Genomic DNA, 20,350 nt, shown 5'->3' on the forward strand with positions numbered 1-20,350 from the left:
CGAAAGAGAACTATACACACCCGGGATATGAGCAGCAACTTCTTCTGGAGCCGGCGAACCAGGGTGGCTTGCTGGTCGTAGGTGGCCTGGAGTTTCTCCCCCTGCTTCGTGGCCTTCTCCAGCTCTCCAGACAGTCTGTCCAACTTGCGCTCGCTCTCCCTCCAGCTGCACATACATGACGTCACCACTCGATGGTACTAGGAGTAGAACACTCATAAACTGTAATTCTAGCAAACTCCTCAAATCAGGAAACTTACTTACTTGGGATGGGTCATTTAAATCCTCAAATACCAGCAAATTCTTAGTATTCGAATGATTAAAAAGTTTCTAAGGAAAATATTAAAAGTAAAGTAAATCAAAAAAATTCAACACTGAAAATGTCTTTAAAAGAAAATTTTCACATCGGACAACTTTGTAAATCTGTTAATTAAATGAGGGTTGGGAATGTCGATTTTTTTGATTCCACCTGGAATTCACAAGCTGTAACAATGGAATAAGGAATCGTACCATTTTTAGAATGGTAAGTTGTAAGAACTGTAGATAATTTTGATGTAAAATAGGTTTACACAAATTACAGTAAAACCTTTTTGTTGCGACCCCATTTATTGCGACCACCTCTCTTTTACAACCCAATTTCGAGGAACCGTGAAAAAATTGCCGAAAATCGGACAGAAAATAAGTTTCTTGTGGTGAGTAGCGTGTTACTGCGTTTCTCTTGCCGAGTGCTTCCTGTCGACCACTGTCAGCGCTTAACAACCCCCATTCCACGTCCCTTTGCCGGCAGGGCGCAGATAAAGGTTTTTGTGGCAACGTGTTTACGTTTAGCTTTTTGCGAGTGTCTAGTGTAGTACGCAGTTAAGGCAAAGCTACCTGCTGGATTTCTCTTGATTTTGATTACTATCGGTTGACAATACACAGCGACCGACTGGATGCACACCCGCCTCGACTTGTTTTAACTGCCGCAGCGATGTTTATTTTGACAGCTCAAGCAATAATCTTTTCCCGTGGGTTGATAGAAAAAGGTCGCTTCACCCAGCATAAAAATAGGCTACGCCACTTATTCCCCGCACAGGAAACACACTGGCTGCCGTCTGTCTACCCCGCATTTATCTTTCTTCTAACATTCCACGTCTCGCCTCTCGCGCGAGCAATAACTAGGGCCACGATTATATGGTGAATCGCGAAATTTTCCACGAATTTATATGGAAAATGCGAAAAAAGTGATTTTTAAGAAATACCGCTAAATAACACCGAAATTACACAATGCAAGTCTCATATATTTTAATGTGAAAAGCTTGATAGTCAAGACTTGCCTGGGTTCTGGTTGATAAGCTGGAAAAATTTCCTGCCTTGCATTTCTACATGCTTCCTCTAATCAGCTTTAGGGCGCCGTCTGGTCAGCGTGTGTGTTAGTGAAGCGGGATGATAAGAGCGACGCTCAATGGTAGTTCTAGCGCGGTAAAACCTCTAAGTGCAAGGCTCTGAACTGGCGTGCAGTCATCTCGTTCCCGTCAGATAACTGTGAAATTTGAGCGGTAACCGTAACATTATATGGCACAAAAATAAAGATAAGGGTGTAAATGCATTTCCCTATGATACTTTCAAGAAATTTGTAACGGGTTTTTTACACCTAAAACTTCGAAAACATGCCTTTTAGCCATTTTATCTCAATAGAACCAGTTGGGCATTAACAAATTCTTAAATGCTTTTCGTAAACAGACTCCAGTCGGATATCTAGTGTAATTTGGAAATCGCGTAGGTTTTTCGTGGCTGTGCACGGCACACGGCTATAGTTGCCATGCGCCACGCGCTCAGAATGTTGTCCGGCAGGAAGGGCGAGTATAGTTCATTTGCGGCAAAAATTAATACTTTTACGGCCCTGCTAAATTTTTCCATTAAAGAAATTTTGAAGTTTCAGTGATTTTCCAGCAGAAATAATGTTGTGTAACTAACAAACAAATTGTATTAAAACAATTAACGGTAAATGACTGTCGCGAGAGCCCTTAAAATTTTTTCATTTTACTAAAAATGGACTATACAAACCTTGCTTTCGTTGCACACAGTTTGTGAAGGGGAGGAAGGATGTTGACAGTTTCACATGCCAAAGGACGTTGAAGGAGGAGGGGGAGAGGGACATTATGGTTTGTATGCCTGGGAGGGATGAACCTTGAAGTCTGGACAAGGGAAGGAGAGGTAAGCCGTATGACGTCATGCATCCGCCGCCTGTGCTGCCGCCAGCCTGTCTAGACGATATTCCCGCGCTCCCACTTACGATGCACAAGCTACTACTGCCGTATTTTTAAAGGAAATGTCCCATTATTTTTTTGTTATTCTTACATGAACATTATTGGAAGTATTAAAGCCGACACAAAAATTCGCTGTGTGTTAAAATTAACATATTTTAATGATCTTTCATTTAGTTTTTTATTTTTTATTTTTTCTTCTTCTGGATTTCACATTTTGGTCAAAATGTCCAATGTTTTGACGGTTCTCGAGAATGTATTCATAAAATCACTGCTTCGTTAAATCCGGGGTTCGTGACATCTGGGTTCTAGTGTATTTAACTATGGCAAGCAGAAAACGTACATGTAAACTAACCAGTAAAAATAAACTGTCTATTGACATATTTTCTTTAGACGGTGACCTGTAGGGCGACGGACTTGTCATGAAGGTTGAAGTGGGTTTGAAGCAAAGCCGTCTAGCATTGTGAGTGACAGCATCCTGCCATTGTACGGCTGGTTTCTTAGCGAGTAGCGGTTTGGGAAAAAGGGAGAGGGGGGGGGGGGGGGGGGGTTGAAATCAACTGAAAACATCTATTACGACCCTATTCCTTTCCTGGGAACCGTGAGGGGTCGTTTCAGAGAGGTTTGACTGTAAGTGATTCTTTCTACTGAAGTGCCTGCCAGTGTAAATGCAGAGGAATAGACACACGGACGTCGACACCAGTCCACCCACTTCTGAACTGTCTCCAGCTTCTCGTCGACGGCCGCCCTGTGCTTGTCCCACAGCGCCTCGAGCCGCCGCCTCAGCAGCGCGGGGACGGCCTCGTAGTTGCCCCCCTCCGGGCCCGACCCCGACCCCCCCTGCGCAGGCTCCAGCGCCAGCTCCCGGCAGGCGTCCAGTGCGGCGCGCAGACGGGCGTTCTCCTGCGCGTGCCTGGCCGCCGCGCACGCCGCCTCGTCCACGCCTTGCAGCTCGTCGCGCAGGCTGTTCACCTGCTCCTCCAGCAGCAACTTGCCGTGCAGCAGTCCGCTGCACACATGCGCACAGACATCGCTTCCCGTCAGGGGCGTAGGCGTAGGGGTTCAAACCCCCCCCCCTGCCCCCCTTAGCACCAAATCTTTAATTAATTTCTTATTTCATCACTCAAACAAATTTCATATTAAAATTAATAAAATTTTTTACCATTACAATATTTAAATATAAGTACCTGAAACTGCTAAAATAGCACTATGTATTTTAGACCTTAAAATCCAAATTTTCCCGGGGGAGGACTTTTGGTTTGTGACAAAACACCTCGATGGACGAACATTTAATTCGTGGCAAAGGTGAAGTTCGACGAACCGTTAAGATTTCGTACGAACTTTCAGCATAGCCACGCTGTCAATAAATTACACACTTCTGATGATGTATACTAGGTGAGCGCGTGTGCATCTTTCACCCCACTCCTCCATAGGGAAGAGCGTGCTTGCGTCACGCAACGTTCAGGTGGCAACAGAACCCCAGCTAGCAACAGGACTTTTTGGGAGGGTCTGCCGTACAAAGAAAGGCTGCAGTTTCAAAACAAGTCCGAGATTGGCCTTTTAAAATTACAAATACTGAACCTTATACTTTATAAAACTTTTGATGAAATAATAGTTTTAAAACATTAATTTTAAGTATCTAAGGAAACATAAATAAAGCTATCAAAATAATTAATAAATTTTATAAAATTTGGGCTTGGTACAAGTTATTGCCCCTCTCCTCTCCAATAAAAAATATTTTGTGTATATAAATACTCAAGTAAAATAATAACAATAATTAGAATTGACTAACACTAACATTTTTTTGTCATTACATATCATGTAAAACTTCTGGAAAATTAGACAAATAATATAAAAAGAAAGGTTTGGTTAGGTTAAGTTGGCTACAATAATTATATGGAAAATGTTTGTTAAAATATTTATAGTATGAAATAAAAAAAAAATGTGTTTTTAATAATGCTGCTAACCAACCAATCTTTTATTTCCGTTCCTATTCGCCTTATTTTACAGAACCTGCTACTACTGTACATGTAGATCCAGAACATTTTTCACAAACGACACAATGTCATGAAATCCAAAGCAAATAAGCAACCATTTCACCAAATATGTGAATCATTTTTTAATATTATTACCAAATTAGTGCTAAAATGAGCAAATATTTATTTTTTACATATTTCAACCTTAGTTTTTTAATAGTTTTTGTTGATAATGCAGCCAGGTAAATTGCATTTTGGTTCAGTAATATTATAAACATGATTTCTGCTAATTTCATCTAGAATCTTAAACTATTATTTGCCTTTTTTTTTTTTAAATATAGTTTTGAGTTGCAACACCTGTTTCATCATAGGTACATAAGCAAGGAAGCTGCTACTGTGTCACATGGTGTTAGATCGATTGTGACTGTAGATTTACACGCCATTGAAACTATGAAGCTTACTTTTTTGTAATAGCCATCACTATGGAGAATCCATGTTTTGTAAAGTTGCAGTCCATGGTTGCCTTTTTTCCTTTTTCCCCCTTCTACTTCTGGCGCATGTGACCATGATATTTGGTGTGAAGAAATGAATAAAAATAATATTTTGTCTTCAAGTTTGAAATGACAAATATGTAGTGTTTTGAATTGGTCACACAATTTTTCAGTTACCTTTTAACGAGACAGAAGTGATAAAAAAACTGAATTCTTGTTGCATGTTTAAAAGTCTCTTATTGTTAATGTTTTTTTACTAGATGTTCTATTAAAATTTATATCACACAATCTCAACAATGAACATGGGTGGATGTAAAGTGAGAAATCTTCTGAACAATAGTTGGAAAAAAGATACGAAGATTGACTAATCAAAGTGTGTTTTATTTTTTTGGTCTTTGGTACATTAATGTTAAAATTCACTTGTTTCAAAGTGCATTTTAGTATATAAATATTTTCTACGGTTTCTTGTAGGATTGCGCGCGCGCGCACACACACACACACACACACACACACACAGATATATATATATATATATATATATATATATATATATATATATATATATATATATATATATATATATATAGAGAGAGAGAGAGAGAGAGACACACACACGAAAGAAATGGAAAATTGTGACAATCAGACAGTAAGATTTGAATTTTTTTTTCTTTCGTATTAGCGTGTTGTTTTGGTAGAACAATGAAAAAATACTTATTTATTTAGATGTACAAATACATAAGTTTATATGGGTTTTAGCAGGACCTAACGAGTACAACGTTGTGCTGTGTCTTTGTTGAACCAGAGTTCGTTATGCAAGGTTTTACTGTAGTAACAGTTTGGTATGAAGTACTTACCGTATTTACTCGCGTAAAGGCCCTCCCTTTTTTTTCAAAATTTTCGACTCCAAAAACAGGGAGGGGACCTACGCGAATTTGGAGGAAAAAATAGATTTTTCTTTATTTAGGTATGAAAAACTAACATTTAATAAAAGCAAAATGAAATACCACCAAAACTTTTTTGAATGCCAATTAAATTTTGTTAAATGAAAAAGCTGGCGGAACGACTGGCAAGTTGTGCGTCTTTGTTCTAATGAGAGAGGGTGGGGGAGGCAGCGATGCAGCAGGAGGGGAGAGAGGCAGAGGCGTGGCTTAACTTCCCTCCTGCCAGCTAGCCAGCCAACCAGACAAAGGAGTGTTAGAAATACCAGCAGCGCTTGCTGACTACGTAGGTACCTGCTCCACCCACTTCCCTTCCTCTCTTCTTCTCCGACAACACTGCACATCAACACAAGCGCGCGAGTCCAGCTTTCTTTTATCTTTATGTCGTTCGAGATACGACTAACTGTGTACGTCTGTCATGCCTCACGACAGTCTTACTGAGAGTGGACAAACGTAGAACCTCGATGATACGTTCCCATTTCATACATTTTCCCGTGTCATACGCCGATTAATTTTGGTCCCGCCGAAAGTACTTTATTTACAATGGTTTTCTTTCCCGGAACATACACTTATAAAATCATTAATTTCCAGTTTCATACGTTTTTACGAAGCGGAAAAGTCCTAAAATTCACAATTTTTTTTTTGTAATATTCCTCCTGATAAACTACGTTTTAATGCTTTTATTTTGAAAAACGTTCATTGTTTACCTTTGCAAACGTAAGAAAATAACTTTATAGCACCATAGGTATGGATAGTATCATGAAGACTGTGCACTTCGCTAGTAGCGTCTATGGCCAGCACCAAGCGAGACAAGTTGCGCAAACTAGCAATGATTATGAAATTGTGCATGCGCTTTACCAAGGCACGGATCTCATATTTTGTGCATTCATTAATCTTTGAACTGAATATACCCGTTTGTTATTGTTTTCTTACGATCGGATTGTTTTATAATTTACGTTTCTCAAGTTAAAATTTTATTGGAAACTGTTCTGTTGCATAGTTGTTTGTAATTGGAAACACATAAGCAAAAATTTCTGTTTTTTTGTTTTTTACAATTGTCTAATTTTTTTTATTTCTAATTTAGGCTTGGTGACTTTTCCCCCCCTCCAAGAAAGGACTTAACATTTTGTAGGGCCACTGTGTCTCATGTCAGCTTTACTTGATTATGGACTGTATTTTACATTTCTGGTGGTTTTATTATATGTATGTATACATGATGAATTCATATCTTTCATTAATATAATGCAATTATTTACACAATATGTATTTAAGTTTAATCTGACATTTTGCTGGTATGCTAGATTGAAAAAAAAAATTATTATTGCCATTCCCTTTTCATACACTTTCCCGCATCATACACCATTTTTGTGCCCTCTGTTGAAAAGTGTATGACAGGGGTTCTACTGTATAATACCAGTCTCTGTATCACTGCCGCTTACAAAATCACCTCCCACCGCTCACAATACATGGCTTGCTGTTTATGCATGCCAAGCTGCCCTGCCCTCAGAGAAACCCAGAAAAACACGTTTTTAAATTTTTTCTCAAAAATGTTTACAAAACAAGGAGGGAGGGGCGTATACGCGGGCGGGGCCTTTACGCGAGCAAATAAGGTATATTATTGAGTAACAAAATTATGGTTTATTTTTAATGTCTACTGTAATAAGATTTCACTTTAATTGTTGTGCTACCCTGAAGATTTTTTGATCCAATTGTAAAAAGCAAGAGAATACAAGTAGCACTTACTGAAGCTCCTTGTTCTTGGCTCGCAGGAGCCTGTTGTCTTCCTCCATGCTGACGTAGTTGCGCAGTTTCTCCTGCTTCGACAGAACTTCCTCCTTGGCACTCCTAATCTCCTGCAGCTCTCGCTCCATTCGCTACGCAATTGTCACATCACGTACATACTTACGGCAGGTTGAAAAACAAGATGAAAAGAGTAAATCTAGTGGCGAAGTTAGTACCGTATTATTTACCCACAAAAGAGTAGCCCCTGCGTATGGGTTGCAGCTATAATTTGGGTCATAAAAATATATCTTTTTCACTGTAAGGGTAGGCCTCGAATATGAGTCGCACCATATTCTGTCTACAGTAGAGTACAAGTCTCAGCTTATTGGTGTGTACGAAATAACAGTACTGGTGTTAAACCTAGATCCTCATTTAGTAAATAAATATTTTCTATGGTTTGTTTTAAGATGGTGGCTGTATTTATTTGCAGAAATTTAATATATTTACGAAGGAAATGTAAACTTATGACAATCAGACAGTAAGATTTGAATTTTTTTTCTTTCGTATTAGTGTGTTGTTTTGGTGAAACAGTGAAAAAAATACTTATTTATTTAGATGCACAAATACATAAGTTTATATGTGTTTTGGCAGGACCTACCAAGTACTTCGTCGTGCTGAGGATTTCATTGAACCAGAGTTTATTATGCGAGGTTTTACTGTAGTAACAGTTTGGTATGACATACAGAACATCAACATTCAAAGTTTTTAAGTATGGTTACAAGGGTTAAAAAAAAAGCTATAGATAGTCTATTTAGTTTAAAAATACATATAGCTATTCCTTATCACCCTTCAAGCAACAGCAGCATAAGTACCGCTGGGTGTGCGGAGTAGCAGTTACATGTATTAATAAGGCCGGACCAACCTGGGCTCTGATGTCGGCCCCTTCTAGGGCACGGTAATTTTGGTCCAGCACTCTGTTCTCTTCAATCAGTTTGCCAATCTCAGCATCTCTGTCCTTCACATGTTTGGCGAGCGTCTCCACCTGCTTCTTGGCGTAGCTCAGCTGAGTTTCCGACTCTGCGAACTGGGACCGGGCCTCCTTGACCTTCTGGTCGCATGTCCGCTCCACCTGCCCCAAGAAAGTGTCGGTCAAGCTCTGGGGGCCCTAACGACTAAGTGCTAAGTCCTAGAGGTGTCATGGTGGTTGAATGGTCAGATCACTCGCATCCCAGCCAAGGGACCAAACCTGGATTTTTCACAAATAGGAAATGTGTTGGACATTGCAGTGAAATGGGGTTTTTTCTCTAAGAATACTACTGTTTCCCCTAACCTATGCAATCCCTTAAGGCTCCGTCCTCATCCAATCACATAATCGCTAATAAATTGTTTATTCATTATAAGTACTACTAGAATTCTTGATTAATTGTGTCACTAGAGGGTTGTATGGATATTTCTAGTAAAAGCATTTTGCTAACTTGATGTGATAACTAACAAAACATAGCAAATTAATTAAGTTTGTAGCACAGTATAATCTCTTCCCAATTTTTTTTTTAAATTGAAATGTTTCACTATTACATATTTGATTATACATATCTGATTTTATTTAATGGACATATTCTAGGTGATGATAACCTAATTAAAATGTTGTTTTACTTTTTTTAATATTTTTTTTTCATTTTCAAGAATTAGCTTATGTTATTTTCATGAAGCCATTTAGAGTAAAAAAATACTCATTCTATAGTACGTGACAATGGTAAGAGATATCAGGCAATGTGTGAAATCTGAAACATGCCCACAGAAAGAAAATAAAATTTGTGCGGCCATCGCATGAAAAGAATAATAACAAGAAATAGGGGAACGGGCGAGTGTATATTTTAAAAAAAATTTTTATGGTAATGTATTCATGAATTTGTGCTGGGTGTTATATAAGAGTTGTACTAAATACAAAAGAAAGAAACAAATGAAGTCCTAAGTGTAAGAGAAAGATTGATTACCACAGTTCTGTATTTTGTGAAAGGATTTTTTTTACGTTTTATGTTAATTTCTCAGTTTTTTTTTTAAGTCTTTCTATACTTTATTTTATACTTTATCGAAAAAGGAAAAAGTCCAAAGTCCTACAGTAAATATTAATCGTAAGCCAAATAGTAATAATCAACATTTAACTAACGGATTTAAGGATTCCCACCTGCTGCAACGAACATTAAAAGTTTCGCATGAACATTCTCGCGCGCCGCGACTGTCGGGACTGTCGCTAGCCGGGAGGTCCGACGTGTTACGAAAGGGTTCGAGACTTGTCTCGGCACCGAGGTAGCCGGAGATGGACGAGGAGCGTATAACATCGAGACGGCACAGCGCTCGGGCTCGCCCCTGCTGGGAGCCAGGCGAGAGCTTCCCTTCTGCCCACCTCCATCAGCTTGTCCTTGAGGTTGGTGTTCTCCTTGCGGAACTCCAGTATCTGGAGCTCCAGCTTGGTCCTCACGGCGCTCAGCTCCTGCTTCACCTCGTCCAGGTCCTTCCGGCTGTCGGACTCCCTCAGCCGCAGCTCGTCGTTGTGTTTCTTCAGGGCCCTCGTCTGCCGCACAACCAAATCACGGCACCGTCCACCTCTCAAAGCCATCAGGGCCAAACATCATATCGTGAACTGAACAGAAGCTCATAGTACACGAAGATCATTACTACATATCTAATAAAAAAAAACCTGATAGTTTTGGTACTACTTAATAATGAAAAATACTTAATTACTGAGCTGTTACATCATATTGTGAACTGAACAGAAGCTCATAGTACAAGAAGATCATTACTACATATCTAATTAAAAAAAAACCTAATAGTTTTGGTACTACAGTAAACCCCCTATTATCCGCGGGCGGATGATCCGCGGTGCTGATTATCAGCGCATGCTAAGAAAAAATACAGCAAATATGTAAATCTGTATTTTATTACAAGTGAGCAAATTTTAACTCTACTGACAAGTGTATTGTGTGCAGTATACAGTAAAACGCCACAGGCCTTCTCGGAACTCACACAGTAGGCTGGCATGCATAATTATTCAGTAAAATACAAAAATTTTAGCATCATTAAAATTTTTTTACTGTTAACTGTAATGTTTACTGTACATACATTTTTAGATTTTTAAGTTGAAATTAATGTTTCCTTTTTTATTTCCCATTTTCGGCTCTTTGCGGATTATCCTCGATTTTCACTATCAGCGGTGGCCCTGCCACTTAATTTCGCGGATAATCGGGAGTGTACTGTACTTAATAATGAAAAATACTTCATTACTGAGCTGTTACTTGAAGAAATACCTCTCGCAGGGATTTTAAACAATACATTTCAATAAAATGAGACATTTTTCTTAGTGAAGTACTGTGTAATGAGGTTTCACGATACCCATAATTTTTACTACCCAGATTTTATTAACATTGGCTATATTAAAGTTAACTAATAAATAATTTTGTAACTATAAAGCTTAAGTTTCTTCATTATATCCCATCAAAAATAAATGTTAACACAACCTCAGCATAATCTAATGACTATCCATGATTTGATAACATCTAAGATTTAATGTGCCTATCCTATATATCCTATAAATACCGTATATACTCGTGTATAGCGCGCCCTTTTTTCCCCTCAAGTAAAGGAAAAAAATAAGGATGCGCGCTATACACGGAAAAAAAAGTGAGTAGATGCGGCGAGTCGTTTACTGCCGGTGACGGGTGTCGTTTCTGGCCAGCCCCCCACACATACGCACAAGCAACAAGGCCTCTCTTTCACACACACACACACACGCACACAACCTGGTCTCTCTCTCTCACACACACACACACACACACACACACACACGTGCGCGCGCAAGCTCGCAGGTCTCTTGTTTATTTTTAGACCTCCCCCTCTACAGAAAGCCAAAGCAGCTAGTAAAATAAAAGAGAGAGAGAGAGAGAGAGAATGTTTACACCAGTCCCCCCCTTCCACTTCCTTCGCTTTGTCGCAGCTGCTACCGGTGAGTCATCTAGTCGTCCGTGTCACATTCCTGCCTGCCTCCCTCCCTCCCTTCCTCTCCCTTCCTCCCGCCCACGTACCAGTTGTGACGATACAGCGCTTCATTATCTTCCGTCTACACAGCAGAGTTTAAGTATTTTCCTGACGCATCACCACACATCAATTTAAATTATCATTTGTTTCATACGTAATTACTTAACAGGTACCACAAAATGTTAGTACAATTTATTTACGGGAAAAACAATTTTTTTTTCTTTGGAATTTGTTGCAAAAATCGTGGTGCGCGCTATACACGAGGGCGCGCTATACACGAGTAAATACTGTAGTTACAATTATCACTAACGTCAAAGAGATATGGAAGATACCCTGGAGACAGGCTAATAATGAAGCCAAATATTAGCCTACGCCATAGAGATTTGTTTAAAATAGAAAATGGAAGTGTAACAATACAGTAACATTTGAAATATATCTACATAAGTGGAATACACCTTATTAAATTAAAGTGTTTGTTATATTCATCATTTTTCTTTGGGTTCCTTAGGCTCCTTATGAATAACTATGCTTATAATTACTAATTAATAAAAATGCTCATAGCTCAGAAATATTAGTTCTAAAACCAAAATGGTGGAATATTTTTCCCAGTTTGGAAATTCAAGTTAGCGTCACTGGGAACATTTTGATGATATTTTGAATTTGGTACTTATTCACATTCAAAAATTTTGGTTTTATTTTTAAAATATGCTTATATCTTTAAAGTTTATAATCTTATTTTTAAAAAAATTGGTATTATTGTATTTTATGTGTCGCAAAAATATTTGAAAAAATTATACACAAAGTTTTAAATTTTCAACTTCAAAATAAATTATCAGCCACTCAGCACGGTTTCAGATCTGGAATGTCCACCACTACTAACCTAATTACTTTTCTTAACCCAATCCATAATGTAGTTACTAACAGAGGTCAGGCAGATGCCTGTTATTTTGATCTAGCCAAAGCATTCGATACAGTAAACCATTCGCTACTTTTAAAAAAACTATCAGACTTTGGTTTTTGTACTAACTACTTGAACTGGTTTTCTAGCTATCTCAATAATAGATATTTCTTTGTATCTGTCAATAACCATAAATCCTCTTTACACCATGCTAGTTCTGGAGTACCACAAGGTGCCACTCTCTCACCTCTCCTCTTCAATATATTTATAAATGACATTACCATGGTCCTTAATTACTCAACTGGTGTACTCTTTGCTGACGATCTGAAAATCTCTAAAATAATATCGACAGTCAATGATTGCGCTCTTCTACAAAGGGACATTAATGAAATCAATAATTGGTGTCTTCTAAACTTGGTCAATCTTAACGATAGTAAAACTAAGGTAATATCCTTTACTAGGAAATATAACCCTATAGTTTATAATTACATTCTGAATAGTAACCCAATCTCAAAAACTTTCATTATAAAAGACCTTGGTGTCTTTCTAGATTCAAAATTATTTTTTCATAAACAAATCGACTACTTAAACTCCATTTCAAAAAGAACATTTGCTATTATAAAATATATCACTCATTATGCTACCAATTCTGATTCAATTATTTCTCTTTACTTGGCATTAATTCGATCTAAATTAGAATACTGTTCAACTATCTGGAATGACATTGGGTCGACTGATATTGAGAAACTAGAAAATTTACAAAACAAATTGTCTCAACTAATAATTCATAGAGGTTTTCCGCATCCCAAACTTATTACTCTAGCAGACCGTAGAGCCCATTTGGACTATATTTTTGTACATAACATTTATAACTATAAAATTAAATGTAGCTATATTCTTGAGAACACCGGATTGAGAATCCCCCAATTCAATTCTCGCCTCTTTTCTAGTTTATGTACTATTTATAACAAGAATGATCTTATTTATAGACTCGTTAAAAACTATAATAGACACAACACCAAGTCAAATTAATTGTGTACAGAGCTATGTTAAAGTATTTAATGTAATTTATATCCTCATACTAATTATAGTCAGTATTTTTTCTCTTTCACGTTTACATTATTGTACTCTATTAAATTTTATGTCTTGCTGCTTACTATCTTACCACTTTGTACTAATTATTATTTTAAGTATTATATTTGTATTTGTCCTTGTGTTGTCTGTGTGTATGGATGTCTTGTCCTTTGTTTCTTGTTTCTTTATGTATTTGTGTATATTTTGTATATGTCGTGCCCACCACTAAAGTCCCTGGACTGTTGGTGCGCATGTAACAAAAAATTTAAATAAATAAATAAATAAATATACATGTGTGTGTGTGTGTTTGAATGCCCAAAAGTTTTTTTTTGGCAGATTTGCTTTTTTTAGTTACATCTTTTTGAATTTTTATTTTATATTCTTTTTTTTTTTTGGTGGTCAATTAATTTCTTGTTGCTAAAATTATCGGTAAATAGCACAGATGCACTTTACATATATGTAATTTTTTTGTCAAATAATATTTCATATTTTCAAATTTATATCAGAAATAATTTTCATTTGCATGATGCTTTTTAATAAAAACTTTGTAAATATTAAAGTGCTCATTGTATTTATCATTTTTCAACGGGCGCCTTACAACCACCTAATTCTGACATAAGCATAGCAAAAAGCAGCCACCAATTTCAACAACAAATTTAACAGGACACTGATGCTAATTTTAATAAAATGTTGCCCACTTGACTCCATGTGTTCATCAAAGGTCTTAGGATATATTGCATTTAGTATTAAACTGAAAATATGTCACAGATTTTGAAGAAAAAATGTTAACTCTTTTAGTCAAACATAATAGTAATAATAAAAGACTGGCAACTGAAATTTATTCCTTTTCTGGCACATGGTTTTTTTCTTTTATTTGTCATAGTCTATCTAGGTGGCAATATAACATACATGGGTAACTTGTGTAGTATTGTAGTACAATGTATAAAAAATAAGAGTCTTTTAGTACTTGCCAGTGATGTATAAACATCTAACCTCATTAACAAGCAAACTGATGTATTTTTCATGTAGTTCATATAGCAAATTAACTTAGAACACAAAACTAGGACACAAAATTTAACGTAGAATTCAGTAAAATAATGCTGATGGTGATAAATAAACTGATAAATGAAATACTGTAGTCACTTTTCAAATTCCAACATTTCTGGATGTAAATCACCACACAAATTTCTGCGCCTACCGCTAGGATTCACTGCCTGTATTGTAAATACTGCTTACCACCATCAAACACAGATACCAATTAGCAGCAGGAAACAATCAGAAATTTTAAACCATTAGAAATGACTCCAATTTAAATGAAAATCATTTGAAAAAATTCTGAACACTGGCTTTGGACCTGATTTTTCACAAGGAATTTTATTAAAATACTGTCCATCTTGTTTAAATTCCCTACAGTTGAGCCTATAAAGCTTCCGCACACAACAGAAGTTATACTTCTACGGAATTACTAAAACATTAACATGGAAAACATTTTAAAACACATTTTATTGCTTAAGTATATGTTTGTATAAACAACTCAAATCATTCAGTAAATACTTCCTACAAACAAACCTTAACCTCATTGAGCTTATTTAACATTATTATTAATATATTAAAAAAGTACAAAAAAAATTACAGTGATGAGATTTGAACCTTGCATCTTAAGGTTACCAAGCACATTCTCTACCACTGAGCTTGTAAGCCTCTTGGGAATTTAGAAGGAGAATATATGTATTATAATCATTGTAATGCCATGTTTCTTAGGTATTTTTAAACTTGTGATTATTTTTTACCATGACTATTTTAGTTTGCCAAATATATTCCAGGGTGGTTTTCTCTATCATAAAGTTACATTTTACACACCAATACGTTTGATATGTACTCTAATGTTTACAAAAGTGACTATATACAGGTTTATGTTACTACTCATCACATGGGTCTGCCAGCTTTGTGACAGATTTCAGTTCATCGACTTCCTCTCCATTTTCATACCAAGAGCTAATATGTTTACACATCAACAAGATGTGCATCTCTATTAGTGTACACACACAAATATAAAACTACTTTCCTGCAGCACAAAATTGTTATGATCAAAATTTTTGTTTTTGTTTGAGGTTTAATTTAATTAGGGAACAACATTATTTTTTAGTATTTCATCCCACATCCTTTGGCAATTAACATTAATTTCATGACATGCTATTGGTTACCAATCAACAAAGAAATTCACACACGAGTTAGTCAACAGATATTTTTGGTATAGTATCACAAATTACAGAGTGCATTCTTATAAGTTTTGATGTTAGAGACCAGAAAAAAATTTTCCATATGTTTCTTTATGAGAAAAAAAACTTAAGTACGCAGTTACTTAATAAAATGTTTAACTGCGACAAAATAATCCCTAGACACACAAGTAGGAAATTGGACTGTCAAGAGGTATGAGCCAGGGGGGAGGGGAGCATAATTCTCGGGGCTCGGTTAATTTCCAGATTTTTTTATTTATTATTAAAGTTTGGTTTATCCTAACCGGACAAGTACCTATCTTAGGTAGGTATATCGTTAATAGAATTCATAGGAAATCCTTACAAGTAATGCAACGGTAATGTCTGCAGTCTTAAAAAGCTGTACGTATGTACTAGGGAGGGTGTCACCAGGCCCGGTAGAAACAGACCTTCTCGCGCTCCGACTCCAGCTGCTCGTACAGGATGTCCTTCTCCTTCTTGAAGGCAACCTCCGCCACCTCGCGCAGGCTGTGCAGGCTCTTCATCTGGCGCTCCAGGGCCGCCACCTCCGCCCGGGCGACCACGAGGTCGCCGCGGAGCCGGCGCACCTCCCACGGCGACCCTGGAACCACTGCTCGCCATCAGGCACCTGCGCCAACTCACGAGTCTCTACATGCTTGTGTGGTTTTGGTAATCATCCTGCAAACAGTAGTGTAGCTAACCTAACATATAACCAATTTTCACAACAGTACATTGCATTTAAACAACTTGAAATATCAAAATGATAAAAAAAATTTCCACAACGTAATTTCATTTTCATTAATTTCAATATTTTTTTATGTGAATCAAACAAATATATATATATTTGCCTTCGATTATAATCACAATTAGTTTTTTTACCTGAAATATTTTTACTATATGTTAGATTTATTATCATATTGTACTATATTGCATAATTGAACATTATAAATTTTTTGTCTGATTGAAAATGTAGCATTTAAAAAAAATGGTTGTAGTAATATGATATATCAGAATTCATGAAATAATAGTTTCACTGGATTTTTTCTTGTAACTGTATTTCATGCTTTAAATTTTAATTTGGCAAACGATTTCATGATTCTAGTAAACAATTCTAGAGTGTTTAAAATTGCACAAACTACAAATCTTACAATTTTGGGTCATTTAATACTTTGTCAGTTTGTAGATGGTTGTCAGAGTTGTACGTATTTACAGTACAAGTTTGGGAATTGGGCATTTTGGACGGGGAAGATATGTGATTGTAGCACAATATAGGTACCTACATACGTTTATTGTGGAAATTACATCAAGGCACTGAATATATTTTCAGTAGAATAGGTAGAGCTTAAGTATACTTTACAATACCTAACAAGTTTAAATAATAGTAAAAATAAAAAAAATAAAACAATAACATTAATTAAAATGTATCGCAAAATATACTAAACCAGGTAGGATTATAATACTGTAGATACTCTATGAACGGGATAGTGTTCTATACTAGAATAAGGGCTATTATATAATTCTCAGGACGTTAAAACATTATTTAAAAATGAAAAATTAAATAATAAAAATTGGTATCGCAAAATATGTTATACCAGACGGGATTGTAGCGTATAATACAATACTTTGGTTCTGTATTAGTATGTGTATGGCTGTAGTATATAAAATGATAGGTACCCAAAAGTTAGTTTTATAAAGAAACATATTTTGTGTAAAACAAGCATGTGAATGCTTCCCGACCAAAACCCCCATATTCCCGCGCTTGTCCCCTAAGAATGTAGGGGCAGTAATGACATCAGCGCCACTATGTTAGTGACGTCATTCATATTGTTAGGGTATCGTATCATTGGTAAACAACTCAAGTTACAACATGATACTGTGCATTACAAATGATTTTATTGGGTGGCATGAAAGTTGGAGAAATCTTTGAAGTCATTAAAGTTGGCCAATGATAACAAACTTGAATGGAAAATCAAAGGAAAATAATAGTAAGAGGTTGAATAGAGTTGTGAAAATAAATACAAATAATAGTGTGCATTTTGGAACGAAAGTAGTAGTTGTGGTACAAGTAGGAGTGAAAAAGCACAGTTGTGTATCTTTATATTGTATTAATTTATTGGGACAGTGTAAAAAATTGAAATGTGGACAATAATGGTTTATGTTTTGAGATATTAAATCAATTAAATGGTGAAATTACAGCCATTTTTTAAATGTAAATTTAATATATACAAGAGTAATTTTGATTGCCTTAAAGTAAAAAAGTGTATTTTTTTTTAATTGTTTTTAAATGTTTTAGTTATTTGTAGTAAAGTTCTCAACATAGTTTACTTCCTTTAAATTAGTGAAAAATTAACTTTAAAGTTTTTAAAAGTGACCGAAAAGTGACTACCATTTGCAAAAGTGTCTTAAAACTTTAGTCGTAAAGTTCCATATCACATATTCACATTTAACACTTTATTCTGATGGCATGATCCTGTATAAATTGATCCTGTGGTACAGGATGCTTACGTACTGTTTTAATTTAGTATGTCTAAAAATCCTGGGCATAACAAAAACTTGTGATATAACAATTAATTATGATCATTGATAGCATTTTCACAAGACTTCACATAATTTGTTTGTAACTTATAGTGATATTTGAGTTTTTGTAATGTCCAGGATCATTTGACGTACTAAATTTAACAAGCAACATCATGTACCACAGGACTGATCTATAAACAATCATGCCATCAGGATAAGGGATAAACTTTGATAGGTTATATGGAAAAGTTACCCTTTAGCCATCATTATTTGTTGGCGCCGGACCATCAAGTACTCCGAACCATTGGATGCCAGACTATAAGAAGTCTACTAACCTAACCAACCATCCTGGATATTATAACTTAACCTAAACATCTCACCATTTTACACTATTTTTAATGTAACTACGCTAATGAAATCACTCTTTCAAAAGGTACATTACTGTAAGGAATTAAAATTAATCATTTTGGAAGTTTTAATATATATTTTTATGGTAAAGTGTTTCTCCTTCAGAATTACCCATAGTAGTGTCCTAAGAAATAATTAATTTTCAAAAATTTATTCTGTTTGAAAAGTTCATAAACGTAACGAATACAAACGTTAAATTATTTTAACATGTGGAAATACTTACACTGACTGCTGTCATACTTCGACTTGGTTGGTGTCATTGAATTGGACGCTATATCTTCATCTTCATCTTCATCTCTTGCTCTTTTAGACGTAGAAACAGACTGGGGTGCACTTATATCTAAGTAACTACGTTTATTAACAGATTGATTCCCCTGAGTAATTGTTGGGGTAACATACAAAGAGGGACGCCTTTGCAGATTTGTAGACTGGGTACCTGATCTGAATTCTTTCAGCAATGAGCCCAAAACGGTCTGATCACTATCGCTACTCATCATTAAACTAATAATTAAAGAGAAAAATTCTTAAGCTCACTTCAACCTACGTCTTCAAACATCAAAGTCTAACCTTTCCCTACGTTCTGCTATGTTCTACGCGCCCGCCGGTAGCCAAGCTCAAAACAATTTTGTATCAAAACATCAAATGGTCATAGAGAGTAGAGCAATAAGTTTTGAAAAAGTTCAAAGTAGTGAAACCTAAAATGTACATCAAGTTCTGTCCCTGCCCGAACACGGCGGAATATTAACCTTCGGCCAACCTCGGGTTTATTTATATATATTTCCTGTTTATTTTAATGTAGTTATACTAACTTAACTAACCGTCCATAGTGTTTTAAAGTGTTTTAATGTAGCTAACCTAACCGAACACTTTTAATATTTGAATTAATTTTTCCTACACAAAAATAAAACAAATCCCGAGGTTGGCCGAAGGTGAATATTCGGGCGTGTTCGAGCGGGGACAGAACTTGATGTACATCTTAGATTAGGCTTCAAAGTATAAAATGTTGTGGTTTTAAAATATAACTTTAAATGAGGAGAGATAGAAACTAAAGAATCATTATTGGATTTGCCGTCACCCGACCTATGTGAAAGGCCCGGGGGGTACCTGACGGGCGCTACGGGCGTCGCGGTGCTCTTGTTGTCCGGAGGGGCGCCAGGCTAGCGGGCTGCTAGGCCGTTGGTGTTGGGTCGTGGGTACTCTGCCCCCGCGTGCCCCGCCAGGTACACGGCTTGAATCTACCCTGAATGGTTCTCCCTTGACTGTGAAGGCCGCTCGGCCGTATGGAGGACGGGAGACTCCGGAAAATTAGTGTACATGAGTTGGTGAGAATTATCTTTAATCTAGTCCCGCTACAAAACACTCTCACCAACACTTGGCGACGTCTAGCCGTTACACAATTAACACAGAAAAAACATAACACTACGCGACACTAATGGTTACCGCGGCAGTCTCGCGGGACGCGAGTCGATGCTCGCTGGAGACGGCCAGCGCCGAACATTAACGGGTGCAGAGGGGGCTCTATGAGCGGGCTCCTAAATTCGGCGAAACACTTACGTGAGTGATACGATCTGCAGCGCGGTATCACGATGAAGACGGTTGGGATAGGCCCGGTTCCGTAAAATACGCGCCGAGTCGACGTGGGCAGCTATGAATTAATAAGAGGTTTAAATTTAAATATTTAGTACAGAATAAAATAATCACAGAAAGAAAACTTGGATGCTGCCCACGGACACACGTCTGTTCCCGGCGCGGAGTGGTTCGAGACTGCCGGACATGGCCGCCTCGCAAGGAAGAGAAACTTTCTCTTCTTTGTG

General features: G+C 36.8%; 1 protein-coding gene across 2 annotated transcripts in view; it reads right to left on the reverse strand.

Moving 5' to 3' along the window:
* The window catches only part of LOC134534032 (mitotic spindle assembly checkpoint protein MAD1), a 39,872-nt gene extending 20,692 nt beyond the window's left edge, over nt 1-19,180 (reverse strand). Inside the window, exons 1-7 of one of the 2 annotated variants that reach the window (XM_063371978.1) lie at nt 18,760-19,180; nt 16,040-16,221; nt 9,775-9,942; nt 8,293-8,499; nt 7,392-7,522; nt 2,956-3,252; nt 21-165 (exon numbers count right to left, since the gene is read on the reverse strand). In XM_063371978.1, the coding sequence (XP_063228048.1) occupies nt 21-165; nt 2,956-3,252; nt 7,392-7,522; nt 8,293-8,499; nt 9,775-9,942; nt 16,040-16,221; nt 18,760-19,033 (1,404 nt within the window). In that variant the 5' untranslated portion in view covers nt 19,034-19,180. The remainder of the gene's footprint in view (nt 1-20; nt 166-2,955; nt 3,253-7,391; nt 7,523-8,292; nt 8,500-9,774; nt 9,943-16,039; nt 16,222-18,759) is intronic. The other variant, XM_063371979.1, reaches the window with a different exon arrangement.
* Nucleotides 19,181-20,350: the final 1,170 nt, after the last annotated feature.

This window comes from Bacillus rossius, chromosome 7, assembly GCF_032445375.1.
Source record: "Bacillus rossius redtenbacheri isolate Brsri chromosome 7, Brsri_v3, whole genome shotgun sequence".
Classification (NCBI taxonomy): Eukaryota; Metazoa; Arthropoda; class Insecta; order Phasmatodea; family Bacillidae; genus Bacillus; species Bacillus rossius.